Below are 18,758 nucleotides of genomic sequence, written 5' to 3' on the forward strand. Positions count from 1 at the left end.
TCGGAGGAGCTATTCCCACTCCTACCCCCACAAACAATGGAACAGCCAGAAATGTTGTGCCCGGATTCACAACCATTGTGCGAGCAAACTGCACCACTCATTGAAATGCAAGGCGAGGACAAAGACACCCAAATCCCTGAGCAATGTGCGCAAGAATTGGAATTGCAGGAGGTCCACCAAGAACATCTTGAAGACATGGGAGTGAGGTGCGCAGAGGGTGTTCTGGGGAGCTCTAGTCCACTGCACACAGACACAGTCACAGATGAGGAGATGGAAGGGGAGGTTTTGGACGATGTGGACACAGACCCGGATTATCGAGTAGAACCTCGCCGTCGGGATAGCAGCAGTACAGATGAATCTGCTGCAGAACCCACTGCTGCAAGAGTTCGCCGTGTGCCACAAAGTAGGCGGGGTATTTCGGACACAATAGGCGTAGCCGTACAAGTGAGACGCCAAAGAGGCACGAAGCAAACTCGCCAGCAAAGCAGGAGCTCAAAAGTCTGGGCTTTCTTTGAAGACTGCAGGGTGGATGTTACAATGATGATTTGCAAGGTGTGCAGGACCCGACTGAGCAGGGGGAAAAATGTCAACCTCTCCACCACCAGCATGCGCCGCCACATTGTAGCCAAACATAGCACTCTGTGGTCAAACACGCAAGGCCAGGGTAGCGGCTCGCTTCCAGCCCCCAGCAACACTGCCTCCGTTGTCACCAGACCCTCCTCAGCAGCAGCCCAGCCATTACGTGGTGCACAAACATCCGTAGTAGTCGACGATGTCAGTTTCCGCAACAGTCCTCTTGACGTTTCCCAGTCTTCAACGACCACGACAACAACAACCAACTGTCCTTCAGTGTGCGATCCTACGGTTCAGTTGTCCGTCCCGGAGATGTTTGAGCGCAAGAGAAAATTGCCAGCAAATGACCCCCGGGCCGTGGCACTAACAGCCAGCATAGCCAAGTTTGTGGCCTGCGAAATGCTGCCATATCGCGTGGTGGAGACAAACAGCTTCAAGCGCACGATGGCGCTAGCCATCCCACGTTACGTGGTTCCCAGCCGATACTATTTTGCGCGGTCTGCAGTGCCAGCGTTACATGAGCACGTGGTTAGCAAAATAACCAGAAGCTTGAAAGATGCCGTTGCCTGCAAGGTTCACCTCACCACAGACACCTGGACGAGTGCCTTTGGCCAGGGTCCATACATCTCCCTGACGGCGCACTTAGTGAACCTTGTGGAGCCTGGCAGTGACTCCTCACCGGCTACGGCGCGGGTGTTGCCCACGCCGCAAACTGCTGGACCGGCGTCCCTCAGAGGCACCAATCTCGACTCTGACTCCTTCTCCTCCAACACCTCTCAAAGCTGTACCTCATCCGGCATCGGTAACCCAGCAATAGGGTCGTCGTGGAAGCAGTGCAGCACAGCTGTTGCCATGCGTCAGCAAGCCTTACTGAAGCTGATCTGCCTTGGAGATAAGCAGCACACAGGTGAAGAAATTTGGAAGGGAATCAAGGAACAGACCGATTTGTGGCTGGCACCGCTGGACCTGAAACCAGGCATGGTTGTGTGTGACAATGGGAGCAATCTCATTCGCGCTTTAAAGTTGGCTAAGCTGAGACACATCCCTTGCCTGGCACACGTTATGAACCTAGTTGTTCAACAGTTCCTGAGGACATACCCAGGCGTGGCAGATCTTCTGCTGAAGGTGCGACGAGTGGCCAAATATTTCCGAAAGTCCAGTACCGCTTCGGAGGGACTCACCAAGATGCAGGAGCGGTTCAATCTACCGAACCATCGCTTGGTGTGTGACGTACCCACGCGCTGGAATTCGACGCTGCACATGCTAGCACGCTTTTGCGAGCAGAAGAGTGCAGTGGTCCAGTACATGACGGCGCAGTACCGAGGCGCATCCGGGCAGCTACCAAGCTTCTGTGGATCTGATTGGGCCACCATGTTGGACCTCTGCCAAGTCCTCCAAAATTTTGAGCAATCCACGTTGCTTGTGAGCGGTGACAACTCTTCAGTCAGCATTACGATACCACTGCTGTGTTTACTGAAGAGATCAATGTTGCAGATCAAGGAAGCCGCAGTCAGGATGCAAGTGGGGAAATCTCAAAAGGACAACGATCAGCGTGGTGATGATGATGATACCAACATCAGACAATCTGCCTCAGGAAACGCTGGTCCTCCCAGCTATGCTGAAGAAGAGGACGAGGAACAGCTGGAGTTGGAGCAGGACTTGGATGCCCCCACTGCCGAGGGACAGAGCGGTGCACGTTGGACTTCCACGATTCAGCGGGAATGGACAGCAGAAGAAGATGAGGAAGAAGGTGGGCGACGGTGTGATGATGAGGGTGCGTCAAGCTCAGAAGAACATGATGAGGATTCTGTTAGGACTGTGGCAGACATGGCTCAATTCATGCTAGACTGCATTGAACGCGACTCGCGCGTTGTTCGAATTCTGGACGACGTGGATTACTGGGTTTATACCCTTCTGGATCCACGGTACAAAGACAATGTTCCAAAACTCATTGGAGAAAGTGTCAGACAGGTCAAAATTGAAGAATACCAGCAGGCCCTTGTGGAGACAGAGAGGAGATTGACCTCCTCCTCCTCTAGCCAGTTCCACGCCGACAGACTGACTTCCGCTAACCCAGGACGAGGAGGGGAACAAAGAACGCAAGCTGCAGGTAGTGCCCACAAGGGAATAGTATCGGCAGTGTCCTTGGAGTGGCAAAATTTTATGACACCCATGCAGCAGCCCACAGAACAGCAATCGCCCAGTTCCACCTCCAACACCGATCGCCTGCAGAAGATGGTCAAGGACTACATGTCAGATGGCGTAGCCGTGTTGAACAATCCATCTGCACCCTTCAATTATTGGGTCTCTAAGCTACACATCTGGCACAAACTGGCAATGTACGCAATAGAGGTGCTGGCTTGTCCTGCAGCCAGCGTTATGTCCGAACGCTGTTTCAGTGCTGCCGGAGGCATCGTTACAGATCGGCGTATCTGCCTCTCCACAGCAAATGCAGACCGGCTGACACAAATTAAAATGAATCAATCGTGGATTGGAAACGACTACGCAACACTCCCCGAGTCCGACCCCGACCAAGGACCATGAACATCTGTGATGGCTTAGCGTTGCCACTTTCCATAATATCCCATTTCTATTTATTAATCACTGCATGGCGACAAAACTCATTGCTTTGCTTTGAAAATAATACAAGATTGTTACCTGTGCCTAAAAAAACCTGACATTTTCCGCATTTAAAATACAATTTCCCTTTGAAACTTAAAAATCGTTTTTCTCAGAAACTATAAGGTCCTTTCGGAAAAAAATAGTTTCCTCTTATACCCACCCCCCCCTGTCCACATACCCTGAAAATTTAGTCTATGTTACATGTAAGGAGGCTTTGCAAAGCAGGAAAGTTCAGGTCCCCATTGACTTCCATTATGTTCGGTGTTCGGCACGAACGTACTGAACATCGGGACACCGTTCGGCCGAACGTTCTCGAACCCGAACATCTGGATGTTCGCCCATCACTAATATACATGTCTATCGCATCATGTCACTTCAGGTATCCTTTTAAAGGAAAAAATGGCAGCCTCCATATCACTTTCACCACAGGTTCTTTTTAGTGAACCTGAAGCAGCACCCCTAAAAAAGTTAGACACCGAGGTAGCAAGAATTTTCTGGATTGGCCAGAGGCTTACCATGTCATCCTCACCCCCACCATTGCCTCACATGGACCCTCTGAATATATCCAACAAGGGTTTGCTGGATATGTTCTTGTGACTGTGTTCCCTGCTGTGTGCAAGCGCTGCTTTACTGCAACAGTACAGCCACACCTTCGTATTAAGCCAAATCCACTCATCTACAAGAAGCGCTTTGTCCTTAGAGAAGTAGCTAACATTTTTAAGGAGGGGCAACAAGATAATCTATATTTGAGACTAAAATACACAATTTAAACTCACACCCTGCAACTTGTATGGCTCCATCTTTAACTCGGGAGAGCCATTACCTCATGCAAAGCAAACAATATTAACCACTTGCCGACCGCCCACTGCACATTGGCGGCAAAGTGGCAGCCCCAGGACCACGTAACGCAGATTGGCGTAGGGTCTTGGGACACTGTTTGCCGGGGATCGCATGCAGGGATGCGTGCGCATTCTCCGGCAATAGGCTCCACCCACCCATGTCGTCAACCCGCCGGAAGCATATAATACGCTTTGTAATGTTTACAAAGTGTATTGTACAGGCTGTCTCCTGCCCTGGTGGTCCCAGTGTCCGAGGGACCACCAGGGCAGGCTGCAGCCACACTGATCTGCACCCAAGCACACTGATCTTCCCCCTGATCGCCCACAGCACCCCCCAGACCACTGTTTGCACCCAATCACCCCCCTAATCACCCATCAATCACTCCCTGTCAACGCTATTTATTTTTTTTAGTCCCTAAACTGCCCCCTGGGGACTCCTGATCTCCCCCACCCCTCAGATTCTCCCCAGACCCCCCCCCCCCATGTACTGTATGCATTTATCCCCCTGATCACCTGTCAATCACCCCCTGTCACTGCCACCCATCAATCAGCCCCTAACCTGCCCCTTGCGGGCAATGTAATCACCCACCCACACCATCAGATCACCTCCCAAGTGCACTATTTACATGTTCTCTCCTCTAAACACCCACTAATTACCCATCAATCACCCCCCATCACCACCTGTCACTGTTACCCACCAGATTAGACCCTAATCTGCCCCTTGCAGGCACCCAATCACCCAGATTGCCCTCAGACCCCCCCCCCCCCCCCCATCAATTCACCAGTGCATTATTTACATCCGATCTTCCCTGTAATAACCCACTGATCACCTATCAATCACCCACTGTCACTGCCACCCATCAATCAGCCCGTCACTGCTACCCATCAGATTAGACCCCTATCTGCCCCTAGGGCACCCAATCACCCGCCCACACCCTTAGAACGCCCTCAGACCCCAGCCCTGATCACCTTGCCAGTGCATTGCTTGCATCTATTTCCCCCCCTCTAATCACACCTTGAGACACCCATCAATCACCTCCTTTCACCACCTGTCACCCCCTAGCACACCTACCCATCAGATCAGGCCCTAATTTGCCACTTGTGGGCTCCTGATCACTCAGCCAAACCTTCAGATCCCCCTCAGACCCCCTTCCGATCACCTCCCCAGTGCATGGATTGCATTATTTTCCCCTCTAACCACCCATCAATCAAGTTAGCGGAAAATGACACTTTGTGAAAAAAAACAATTTAAATCAATTTCCGCTTACTTGTGACAAAAAAAATAAAATCTTCTATGAACTCACCATACTCCTAACGGAATACCTTGGGGTGTCTTTCTAAAATGGGGTCATTTGTGGGGTTCCTATACTGCCCTGGCATTTTAGGGGCCCTAAACCATGAGGAGTAGTCTTGAAACCAAATGTTGCAAAATGACCTGTGAAATTCTAAAGGTACTCATTGGACTTTGGGCCCCTTCGCGCAGTTAGGGTGCAAAAAAGTGCCACACGTGGTATTGCCGTACTCAGGAGAAGTAGTATAATGTGTTTTGGGGTATATTTTTAGACATACCCATGCTGAGTGGGAGAAATAGCTCTGTAAATGGACAATTGTGTGTAAAAAAAAAAAAAAAAAAAAAAATAAATTGTCATTTACAGAGATATTTCTCCCACCCAGCATGGGTATGTGTAAAAATACACCCCAAAACACATACTATTGCTCCTGAGTACGGCAATACCACATGTGTGGCACTTTTTTGCAGCCTAACTGCGCTAAGGGGCCCAAAGTCCAATGAGCACCTTTAGGCTTTACAGGGGTGCTTACAATTTAGCACCCCCCCAAAATGCCAGGACAGTAAACACCCCACAAATGACCCCATTTTGGAAAGTAGACACTTCAAGGTATTCAGAGAGGAGCATAGTGAGTCAGTGGCAGATTTCATTTTTTTGTCGCAAGTTAGAAGAAATGGAATGAATCTTCTTTTTTTTGTCACGAAGTGTCATTTTCCGCTAACTTGTGACAAAAAATAAAATCTTCTATGAACTCACCATGCCTCTCAGTGAATACTCTGGGATGTCTTCTTTCCAAAATGGGTTCATTTGGGGGGTATTTATAACATCCTGGAATTTTAGCACCTCATGAAACATGACAGGTGGTCAGAAAAGTCAGAGATGCTTCAAAAATGGGAAAATTCACTTTTGGCACCATAGTTTGTAAACGCTATAACTTTTACCCAAAACCAATAAATACAGGCTGAATGGGTTTTTTTTTTTTTAATCAAAAACATGTTTGTCCACATTTTTCGTGCTGCATGTATACAGAAATTTTACTTCATTTGAAAAATGTCAGCACAGAAAGTAAAAATCTTTTGACAAAATTCATGTCTTTTTTGATGAATATAATAAAAAGTAAAAATCGCAGCAGCAATCAAATAGCACCAAAAGAAAGCTGCATTAGTGACAAAAAAAAAAGGAGGTAAAATTCATTTAGATGGTAAATTGTATGATCGAGCAATAAACCGTTAAAGCTGTAGTGGTCTGAATGGAAAAAAAGGCTCTGGTCCTTAACCACTTGAGGACTGCAGGGCTAAACCCCCCTAGTGACCAGGCCATTTTTAGCTAAATTGGCCACTGCAGCTTTAAGGCCAAGCTGCAGGGCCGCACAACTCAGCACACAAGTGATTCCCCCCCCCCCCCCCTTTTCTCCCCACCAACAGAGCTCTCTTTAGAAAAGTTATTCTAAATTGATGAAAAATCATCACCTAGGAGAAGTTAATTGCACATGGGCCCAGGAGTTGAGTAAAGCACAGCTTCAAGCTGCACCAGTAAGCCTATATAAGACAGGTGTCCCTGCGTACACCTGTTTATGTCGCTGGGTCCATGCTCTTAGCTACTGCGCATGTGCACAGTACGGACCCAGACAGCCATTGGGACTTGCAGACGGGGCCAGTGAGCCGGGCGGACGGGTGAGCGCGCATGAGCGGCAGTTGCACACTGCGCAAAGACAGACCTGGAACCAGTTTTTAAACAGGCTTGGCTCAACTAGTGAGCATTATAATTAGCTTTGGGGAGGACAGGAGAGGAGCAGGTAAGAGGAATAAAGGTGGTACAGGAGCCGGCACAGGCGGAAGAGTGTTATATATGTTACGGCCAGAACCCTAAGTTTGGCCACTTCAGGTTCTGGCAGGCCAATGTGCGAAGTGGCCGCTGCGCTGCAGCCGGTGTTAGAAATTAAATGATTCCTGTTAAGATGAATGTATTTTCCGGCCGTCTCGCTGCGGCCAAATGTATGAAATGTTAGGTAATTTAATGAAATGAAGCCGGCGGCTTCAGCTCTCTTACTGGCAGCCGGCGGGGACACGCGTGTCCCCGAGAGTCGTTCGCCACACCAGGGAAACAGTGCGGGGAGGCTGCAGACATTGCGTCTGCCAGCACCCGCTCTGCAGGAACGGCAGGATTCCCTGCTGCGACGAACAGCTCTCGGGGACACGCGTGTCCCAGCCGGCTACCAGTAGGAGAGAGAGGCAGGGGGAGGAGAGAGAGGCAGAGCGGAAGCAGTCGGCTTCATTTCATTAAATTAACTCACTTTTCATACATTTGGCTGCAGCGAGACGGACAATACATTCATCTTAAACAGGAATCATTTTATTTCTAACACTGGCCACAGTGCAGCGGCCACTTCGCACATTGGCCTGCCAGAACCTGAAGTGGCCAAACTTCGGGTTCTGGCTGTAACATATACATACAGATTCCTTGCTGTGACAGCAGCCTTAGCAGGCTAATGTTGGTGGTGGTTTTAAAAAGTAACAGTAATTTGCTGACACATGACTGGGTAGCCAGGATATCTACAGTGGTATGCAAAAGTGGGCAACCTCGTTAATCTTCATGATTTTCCTGTATAAATTATTGGTTGTTACGATAAAAATGTCACTTCAATATATTATATAGGAGACACAGTGATATTTGAGAAGTGAAATGAAGTTTATTGGATTCATAGAAAGTGTACAATAATTGTTCAAACAAAATTAGGCAGGTGCATAGATTTGGGCACCACAAAAAAGAAATGAAATCAATATTTAGTAGATCCTCCTTTTGCAGAAATTACAGCCTCTAAACGCTTTCTGTAGGTTCCAATGAGAGTCTGGATTCTGGTTGAAGGTATTTTGGACCATTCCTCTTTACAAAACATCTCTAGTTCATTCAGGTTTGATGGCTTCTGAGCATGGACAGCTCTCTAACTCACACCACAGATTTTCAATTATATTCAGGTCTGGGGACTGAGATGGACATTCCAGAACGTTGTACATGTTCCTCTGCATGAATGCCTTAGTGGATTTTGAGCAGTGTTTACGGTGGCTGCCTCGTTGAAAGATCCAGCCTCAGCGCAGCTTCAGCTTTGTCACCGATTCCTGGACATTGATCTCCAGAATCTGCCGATACTGAGTGGAATCTATGGGTCCCTCAACTCTGACAAGATTCCCAGTCCCTACACTGGCCACACAGCATGATGGAACCACCACATTTTACTTTAGGTAGCAGGTGTTTTTCTTGGAACGCGGTGTTCTTTTCCCTCCATGCATAACACCCCTTGTTATGCCCAAATAACTCATCAGTCCACAGCACCTTATACCAAAACGAAGCTGGCTTGTCCAAATGTACTTTTAGCATACCTCAAGTGGCTCTGTTTGTGCTGTGGGCATCACTCTCGCATACAGCCTCTCCTTGTGTAAAGTGCACCGAATAGTTGAACGATGTACAGTGACTCCATCTGCAAAATGATGATGTAGGTCTTTGGTGCTGGTCTGTGGGTTGACTGACTGTTCTCACCATTCGTCGCTTCTGTCTATCTGCAATTTTTCTTGGTCTGCCACTGAGCCTTAACTTGAACTGAGCCTGTGGTCTTCCATTTCCTCAATATGTTCTAAACTGTGGAAACAGCTGAAGTCTGTGACAGCTTTCTGTATCCTTCCCCTAAACCATGATGATGAACAATCCTTGTCTTCAGGTCATTTGAGAGTTGTTTTGAGACCCCTATGTTGCTACTCTTCAGAGAAAATTAAAAAAGAGGGAAACTTACAACTAACCACCTTAACCTCCCTGGCGGTATGATATGTGCGGCTGCGCAGCCGCGGGAGGGTTTTTTCAACTTTTTTTTTTTTTTTAAGCATGTAGCTAGCCTAGCGCTAGCTACATGCTTCCCCCTCCCTGCGGCATCCCCCCGTACTCACTGATCACCGCTTGCCCATAAGGAAATCCCGTTCTGAACGGGATTTCCTTGAGGGCTTCCCCCGTCGCCATGGCAACAAACGGAGTGACGTCACAGGGAATCCCGATCCACCCCATAGCGCAGCCTGGCGGCGATTGGCCAGGCTGCGCAAGGGGTATGCGGCCTATAGTGCAGCCTGGCGGCGATTGGCCAGGCTGCGCGGCGGGTAGCGGCGTATCGGCGGCAGCGATCAGACCAAACACGCAGCTAGCAAAGTGCTAGCTGCGGGTTTGGAAAAAAAAAAAATGTAAATCGGCTCAGCAGGGCCTGAGCAGCACCCTCCGGCGGATTCACCTGTGTATGTAAGTCAGGGGTCACAGCTTACCAAGCCAATTTGAGTTCCAATAATTAGTTCTAAAGGTTTTGGAATCAAAATGACAGTGTCCAGATGTATGCACCTGCTTAATTTTTTTAAACAATTATTGCACACTTTCTGTAAATGCAATACACTTAATCTCACTTCTCAAATATCACTGTGTCTCCTATATGAAATTTAAGTGACATTTTTTTATTGTAACAACCAATGATTTATACAGGAAAATCACGATTAACAAGGTTGCCCAAACTTTCACATCCCACTGTATATCAGCAGCACATTTTGAATAATTATCAGCATCTTATTTTAAAACTGGTTTCATCCGCAATGCAACAATTACAGAAGTAAAAAAAATAAACCGCTGTGAACCTAGACTAGATTAAAACTAAGCAGACCTTTGCAATTATCCAGGTTTCCCTCTACAAAGGTTCTCCTTTTAAAGAATCTGAATAATACTGTAAAGGTTTACTGGATCCTCCAACTACTCCTGCACAGTGTTTGGGTCCCTCTGAAAAGCTTGTCAGGCATGCTCAGATGTTTGTCCCTGCGCTACCCTCAATTGACAAACATGGCTGCACTGCGTCTGTACAAGTCTCTGGCAAGGTTTTGGCATGAGAGATCTTCAACCATTTAAGCTCACAGGTATTTTTCACCTTATGGACGAGAGGAATTGTCACCTATCAGCGCTCCTCCCATTCATTCCCCCAATAAGTTTTTCACTACTTATCAAACCGAAATTATCTATACTTTGTTTTTTTCGCCACCAATTAGGCTTTCTTTGGGTGGTACATTATGCCAAGAATTTTATTCTAAATGCAATTTATGGGAATAAAAAAAAATTGGAATCAATCATTTTTCAGACATTCTAGTTTCAAAATAATTCATGCTACCATAATTCACACATTTTATTTGATCATTTGCCCCGGTTATTGCAACGTTAAATTTCCCTAGTACAATGTATGGTAACAATATTTTATTTGGAAATAAAGGTCCATTTTTTCAGTTTTACATCCAATACTCATTTTAAGCCCATTATTTAATAATTATATGCCATCGACAAATTTTTCCCTTAAAGTCAGTAGGTGCGGTTTACTATTTGGCCACAAGATGTCCCCGCTGAGCGAAAAAAAAAAAAAACCTAAGAATACAATGCATCACCGCATTGTAACTAGGGGAAGTGACGTAGGCTCAGATGGCAGCGGGGAGTTTATGAATGGAAACATTGTTTCCATGCATAATTTAACGATCGGGCGGCGGAAATCAGCGGCAGGCTGTAAGTAAGAATAAACACGGTTTTTGACCAAAAAGTGTTTAAAGGGGAACTTCAGCCTAAACAAACATACTATCATTAAGTTACATTAGTTATGGTAATTAGAATAGATAGGTAATATAATCTCTTACCCACCCTGTTTTAAAAGAACAGGCAAATGTTTGTGATTCATGGGGGCTGCCATCTTTTTGGTTGAAAGGAGGTGACAGGGAGCAGGAGACACTTCCAACTGTCCCGTGTCCTGATCACCCCTCCCAGCTGCACATCCTAGGCTTCAAAAGGTCAAAAAAAAAATTGCATCAAAACAGCAGAACGAGATCATCAACATCAGAAATCCCATCATGCTTTGCACAGCATCAGGGGAAAAATGCCCGGGCAGTTTTCTTCTGTGCAGCTAAAAAAAATGAGGCTTGTACAAGAGAAACAAAATTCTGATGCTGTGAAACACCAAGCCTCTTCAGTTCTGTTGACTCGATTTTTAGTCTGGAGGTTCACTTTAATCTTGGCGGACATGCTCGGATTAGCACAAGGGACGTTTGTCCCCTGCAGCCAATCCCCCGTTAGCAGCAGCGCGATCGCAGGAATTGGCCCGCACGATCCCCTTCAGACCCCCCCACACTGCAGGGACGCGACTACCGTGTCCCCTGCAGCTCTAGCTGCTGCGGACGTGAAGCTCACCTCCACGCGGCTGAAATGGTTAAGCAACAATTGGCAGTAATGTTCACTTTTACCCTCCTTACCCCTTCAGCCATAAGCCAGTCTATCATCCCTTCTCCCTATAGCAACAGACCTGTCCCTCTGTACAGAATGCCACTCCTGAACCGTTGCACAGGGAATAGAGTACTGACGCCTTCAGGCAACAAGCATTGTGCATGCACCTTTAGATGTAGCAAGCTCTGAAGTAGCACAGAAAAGGTGGAACATCTGCTTTAAAGAGACTCTGAAGTCTTTTTTTTTTACCAGATTCTATTATGTAGTCCCGTTCAGCACTAAATTCTAAGCGGATTCTCCACATTCCTGCAGCAGAACGAGTGATTTATAGCAGAGAAATAGACCTGCAAAGTTCCACGACTTTGCAAGTCGCAGCTTTGACTGGCTAGGAGGCAGAGCTACTGCGCAATCTCAGCTGAAGACAGAGAGGGGGATCAGAAGAGATTGACTGGAGTAGAGGCAGAGCTACTGTATACAGCTCTGCCTCTACACAGGAGGATCTGCGAGCCCAGGAACTTTGCTGGGCTAGGTCTCTGCTATAAAACACTTGCTCTGTCACAGGAAAGCGACCAATCTGCTTAGAATTTAATGTGGAACAGGACTACATAAGAAAATAAAAAAAAAAAAAAAACATTTCAGAGTCTCTTAAAGGTTCAAGCAAAATAAAAAAATGAGTTTCACTTACCTGGGGCTTCTACCAGCCCCATGCAGCCATCCTGTGCCCTCGTAGTCACTCACTGCTGCTCCAGTCCCCCGCTGGCAGCTTGCCGACCTCGGAGGTCGGCGGGATGCATTGCGTACATTTTTACGCATTCCCGCTAGTGCAGGAACATTAACACATACATTTTTACGCATTAATGGTTCAATGCGTAAATTTTTACGCATTGAACCAGTAATGCAGAAAAATGTATGTGTTAATGTTCCTGCACTAGCGGGAATGCGTAAAAATGTACGCAATGCGTCCCGCCGACCTCTGAGGTCAGCAAGCTGCCAGCGGGGGACTGGAGCAGCATTGAGTGACTACGAGGGCACAGGATGGCTGCATGGGGCTGGTGGAAGCCCCAGGTAAGTGAAACTCATTTTTTTATTTAGCTTGGACATTCCCTTTAACGACTGCCTAACATCGGCAGGTCGAAGTGGTGTTTCCATGGAAACGGCCTTTCCATGTCAGTCCACGGAGGGTGTCTCCGTGAACAGTCTGCGAGCCGCCGATTGCGTCTCGCAGGCTAATTGTAATTATGCGGGGAAGAAATCCCCGCTGTTTACAACATACAGCGCCGTAAAGGAGATCGGCGATCCCTGGCCTCTGATTGGCCGGGGATCGCCAGCATCTGATAGGCTGAAGCCTATCGTAGGCGGCGCAGGACGGATGTCCGTCCTGTGCCACCCACAGCAAGGAGGGGAGGGAAGGAGGCGGAAAATCGCTGCTGAGGGGGCTTTGATGAGGCTCTCCCCCCGCCCCCCCCCCCCCGCTCGGCCACACAGCGGCAGCGATCAGACCCCCCCCAGCAGGTCATCCCCCTAGTGGGGAAAAAAAAAGGGGGGGGGGGGGGGGGGGAGTCTGGTCACCCTGCGTGGTTCTTGATCTGTGCTGTGGGCTGGAGAGTACAACTGTAGCAAGAGTGCTATTGACTGCCATATTCATTTCCTTTGATGCTCTGCTTCTAATACTTTTAGCCCTGAACAAGCACATGCAGATCAGGAGTTTCTGACATTGTCAGATCTGACAAGATTAGCTGCATCCTTATTTCTGGTGTTATTTAGACACTACTGCAGCCAACGAGATCAGCAGAGCTGCCAGGCAACTGGTATTGTTTAACAGGAAATAATTATGGCAGCCTCCATATCACTTCAGTTCTTTTAAGCCTCAAGTAGACAAATGGAATTTCTGATGACAAACCTCTCCACTAAAGATGGTCAATGAGATGCAAATTCAATCTTAAATGCAAATTCTATGAAAATTACACCGCTTGGAAATGAGCCAACCAATCTATTGCGATTGGCCAAGTTTCAAGCCACAAATATTCATTTGCATCTCACTAAATCTCTAAGCTCTACCATTATGTAGCAATAGAATTGAATGGACACGGACTATAGTTCTACTTGAAGCCAATATAAAGGAGACTATCCAGCTTCAAATTAACAGTCTATACCCCAAGCCCACAATATCTATCTTTAGCCCATATTATGGTAAATCAGAAATGACAAACCATAATCCGTTACACCTTGTATCTGTATGTATAACCCATTTGTCTTTATAATGTTGGACAACAAGTCAAGCACCAAACACATGATCAGATTTTAATTTTAAATTTTATTAATGTTAGATTTTTTTATGTCCAGTTTATGCCTGAGACACCCTTATGGACAGCTCAAATACCCATCACACAGCATGATAAAAACCCAGAGATTCACATGTTTGTAACAACTTCTCTAAAAAGGGGACCAGAACTGGTGTAAAAAAACAAAAACTCTAAGTCTAGGTTTGCCATATGAAAATGAAACGGTTTTAGTCTACCACACATTCCACATAAATAATTTTAACTTGTTTTTTTTCTTATAAATTAGATACCTGCAGTAAAGACCTGTTGTGTTGGCAAATCTTCAAACTCTTCACAGTTTAGTACAGGCTGTGAAGCCCCCTCACTGTACTATCCAAGCACACAGCAAGAAGTCACTCAGGAACATGCACTGAAACACCAGCTTCAAATGCCAAGAGGAAGTTGTCAATACAATGCATCTTGGCTCAGAAAAAAGGGGAGGGGGGTGTATAATGATTCCAAATGAATACATCGCATTTTGATCAGGGACATATGTAGAGCAAGGCCTAGGTCATGTAAAAAAAATGTTTTCCTCAGTGGTTCCTGATCTCTCAGCAAGAGATTATACACACTGATCATCGGCAACACTGTACAAACTATGACAAATATCAACTAGGTAAAAGCAATTTGTATTCTGTGCCACAGGAGTAAGATGGGTTCAATATTCAGCCACCATCCGCAGACCACCTGTCTGAATTACTTGGAGTCCTTGGGACTGCGCTGGTAGGACAATACATAATCCAGTATGCTGAAAACACTAATGTTTTTGATTGCTGGATTGGCATAAAAATAGCATTCATAGCTATTCCACAAAGCAGCCTCATTTGAAACTACTAGTTTATTGTAGCTCTGCCTTAACTAGATTTGTAACATTAAATACATGCAGACGTTCCTGGGTCTTCCATCCACAGCAAAGTAAAGCCTGCTGGTACTAAATATTGCCCAGCAAGTTTTGGACATTAAAGCGGACCTGAACTCAGAAGTTCATCTCAGCTCTAAAAGCCAAGCAACAGCATAACAACCTTTTAAAAAGATCCATTTCTTAGTTACAGCTGATACAAACGCTACAATAAATCTGCACTGCTTGTACTTCCTGCTTTTATGGAAGCAGACATTGTTAACATACTGTGCTTTCAAATGAGCTTATCTGCCGTGGCAGTTAGGTGACACGGAGAGATCAAATTACAACTTATGATTAGACACAAATGAGGGGGAATTATACAGGTTAAACTCTCAATACATACAGGGTGCATTTCCTGTTTTCCTTTTGTCCTGTGCACGAGTTCAGGTCCACTTTAACATGACTTGAATACCATTTGTTTTTATGTAACAGTTCTAAGCAGTTGTGTGTATCATTTTCAACCTATGCTAGTAGTAACCCATCTCATGTCCCTGTAAACTTCCATATCACAGGAATGTCATGTGAAAAACCAGCCGTTTCTGGAGACAATCTCAAGAAGATTCGGAAGGCAAGGGAAAATTAAAAGGAGACCTCTACCAGACCGGGGTATGTTCCACTCTACCATGTAGTTTAGTTTCACATGTGGAACAACTTACTATATACCTCACATAGAACAGTTCTTAAAAAGGTCATCTAATAGCCAGAGAATGATCTGCTCTATCCACTAGATGCAACTGCAGGACCCAGCACAACATCAATATCCAATAAGCAGAGGCATTATTACAGGTCACATAAACCCACAGCTAAAACCAATGAGCACAGTTACTGGAGTTATCCAGGTTACAACGCCACAGACCCAATTCTAGCAGCTATCATACCTGGAACTTCTACATGTACTTGTGACGGTCACCAATTTCTCATAACCACCAGTTCCAAATGTTAATATTGTGAGGGGATGAGACATGCAGCATGAAAATCCCTTTTACCCAGAAGGTAATGCAGATATCAGCAGCCTGTATCATGTCTCACCCATTCATGTGACAGAACTCTGGGGGGAGGGGCAAAAGGCGGGGTGCAGACTGCCTATGCTGTAGTCACCCACAAGAAAATCAACCAATCAGAACTTTAGAGTGCTCCCCCTTTATGTCTCTGCCCTGCCAGGTATATTCACAAAACTGCATCCTCTCCACTCCAGTTTTGCTATAACACTCATCCCAGCTTTTATTGTAAGACGCATGACATGAAGAGGGGGCACTGTTTATGGCAACACAATACAACAGAAACCATGCCAGTTTCCACCATATTTGGTAGCGTGAATTTTTATTTTCTGACTTCCAGGAATTTTAACCCTCTATAAAAAGGTAACAAACTACAGCTTTGCACTAAACTATGTAAACCCGTGAATCAATTACCCACCTAAAGAAATAAAAAAAAAAAGACTCTATAAATGGGGTCTCGACTAACTCCCTTTAAGGTCACTTAAATGATTGACACTGAAAGCAGACAAAAAGGTGATGCCATGTTTTGTTTCAACACTGGTACCAAAACTTGAGAGGGGAAATGGCAAGCCTCTGCACTCACTGCCCCAACACAGCTATGTGAAACACACAAAATCTCTGCTTTATCTAAGAGATGGCAATCCATGTGGTGTCCGCTATGAGCATAGCAAAACTGAGGTAGTCAACCTTGCTCAGCATAAACAGATTTAAACTAGCACTAAATGCTGCTGTTCCATTCCCTCTTAGATCTGTGTTCAGAACAGTGACAATACTTGTTCAGCTTGCAGCGCCTCTGAGACATATTCCCGGGACAAGGAAGCGGGGGAAAAAATGAGTAGCAATTTAAGAATAAGGTGAATCAAAGTTGAACATTGTTGGAAACAGTCTTTGAATCATCCAGAGTGCAGCGCAGAAAATCAGATAATTCAGATCTCAGTCGAGTAGCTGTAGTTCAGATGATCTCAGTCGAGTAGCTGTAGTTTGTTTACCTTAGTGGGCAAGCATTGAAAGATCTTTTGAAAAAAGTTTTATCTTGTGGCTTTACTGTTCACCTAGAACAGCATATTGGTTGTCTAACTGAAGTCGTAGCGCCTGGTTCTTTGAGGCTTCCTCTCTTGCTCTGTTTTTATGCTTCACTATTTCAAAGGTCTTCTCCATTTCTTTATCTCTGTTTTGAAAAGTAAAAACAAATACATTTTAAAATCACAAGTTGAGAATAAGAAAAAAAAAAAAAAAAAAAAAAAAAAATCTATAGGTAGGCTGCATGAGGTCTCCTGTCTTAGGGCTGGTGCACACCAAGAGCACTTTTAAAAATGCTAGCGCTTGACTAATGTTACCGAATGGCAGTGATCACACCAGAGCGAGGGGATTTTTTTTTCCACCAAACGAAAACATGAGTCCTGCAGCATTTTGGAGGGGATTACTCTTCAAAGTATAAAAAGTGAAAAATTGCTCTAAAAAAAACGCTATAACAGCGATTTTCCTAGCTTTTTTTTTTCTTCAAAAGCTGATCTCTTCCAGGATAAAGTGCAGTAGTATGAAATCACACACAAAAAAACAAAAAACTTGCTAAGCGTTTGCAATTATGCTAGCGATTTTTGAGTGCACTGGCCCTCACTCAGGTGTGTACTGAAAAGGGCTGGACACCAATGCACCCTGTGCCGTGCAGCTCATGTAGGATTTGGGGCAACAATGTTGGCCTTTTTCTGTATTTTTTATAGAGAAATTTAATACATAAAGAAATTATAGTTAAAGCAAAGCTGTAAATGTAAAGAAAGTTAGATAGTTACCTCGATAACGTCCTTCTCAAGACCACCGCTGGGTGCCAGCGGTCAATCTTGAGGTTCAGGTCGGCACTGCGCAGGACGCTTTGCACCTGCACAGTAGCACGGAGACTCTCGGGTTTGCCTTTTTCCAATGAGTCCGAGCAGCTCCGTGCAGATGTGAGGCATCGTTGCAGGCCACCACAATGCATGTCAGCTTTCAATGTGAGTACATCTCCAGGCCACAAACTGGAGAACCAGCAGGTCTGGCTGAAGAAGAGTGCATAGAGTGCTAAGTAATGCCCATCACCCTCGTCCAAAGACCGAAACCATTTACATGCATTGGGGAGGTGGGGATTCTTTTTATATATTTTACTAATTTAATGCCTAGTTTGTCTAACACTTGCAGGCAATGCAGGAAGCGCTGATGGCCATGCATGAGAGCATTTGAGCTAGGCATGCGCAAATTTGCGCATTTTTTTTGGCTTGTAAAACCAACCAAAAAAAAAAAAAGTTCAGATGCACTGGTTTACAGCCTGTTAAACTTCCAAGAACGAACTAAACCATACAGGTCATACTCCATGACCGTGCCATCTAATTTAGCCCACAAGTGATTTCCCCCACTTTGCCCAAAACAGGCTGTCTACATGTGGGTTTGATATGGCTGTGTAAAACTTAAAGCTATAGGCTTGCTATATACCAGCGGTTCTGGATGCTTGCTTGGCTTAACAAGGGCGAAAAGGGATAATTTGCATATTTAGTAGTAGTGCATTATGGGTAACCACAAATGTTCATTTATAACTGAATTATTGCAAATATCCTTCTGTTTTAAGAAGGCAATTACACCAAGCTTTGCATTATATTTGGCCTGTGAGCACATGAGCTCTAAGCCTATATGGCTAAGGGCTGAAACTATGAAGCCACATGGTAAAGGGAGAGGGGCCACTAGACACCAGGAAACTGTATAGAGGTGGGGGGCATTAGACATCAGGGAACAGTATAGGGGAGGGTGTCCATTAGACATCAGGGAACTGTATAGGGTGGGGTGTCATTAAACAATGAGTAAGAGGGGCAAGAGACCAGGGTATGAGGGGGCATGAGACACCAGGGAACTATAAGTGAGAGCAGGGCCACTACACAGAGGTTGACATGTGATTTTGGTTCCAGTTTTTAACGCTGAAC

General features: G+C 45.7%; 1 protein-coding gene across 1 annotated transcript in view; it reads right to left on the bottom strand.

Moving 5' to 3' along the window:
* Positions 1–13,887: 13,887 nt before the first annotated feature.
* The window catches only part of CDV3 (CDV3 homolog), a 38,726-nt gene continuing 33,855 nt past the window's right edge, over positions 13,888–18,758 (bottom strand). The window contains exon 5 of the mRNA XM_068236274.1: positions 13,888–16,981. Coding sequence (XP_068092375.1) covers positions 16,855–16,981 — 127 coding nt within the window. The 3' untranslated portion in view covers positions 13,888–16,854. The remainder of the gene's footprint in view (positions 16,982–18,758) is intronic.

The sequence above is a fragment of the Hyperolius riggenbachi genome, chromosome 5 (genome assembly GCF_040937935.1).
Source record: "Hyperolius riggenbachi isolate aHypRig1 chromosome 5, aHypRig1.pri, whole genome shotgun sequence".
Taxonomy (NCBI): Eukaryota; Metazoa; Chordata; class Amphibia; order Anura; family Hyperoliidae; genus Hyperolius; species Hyperolius riggenbachi.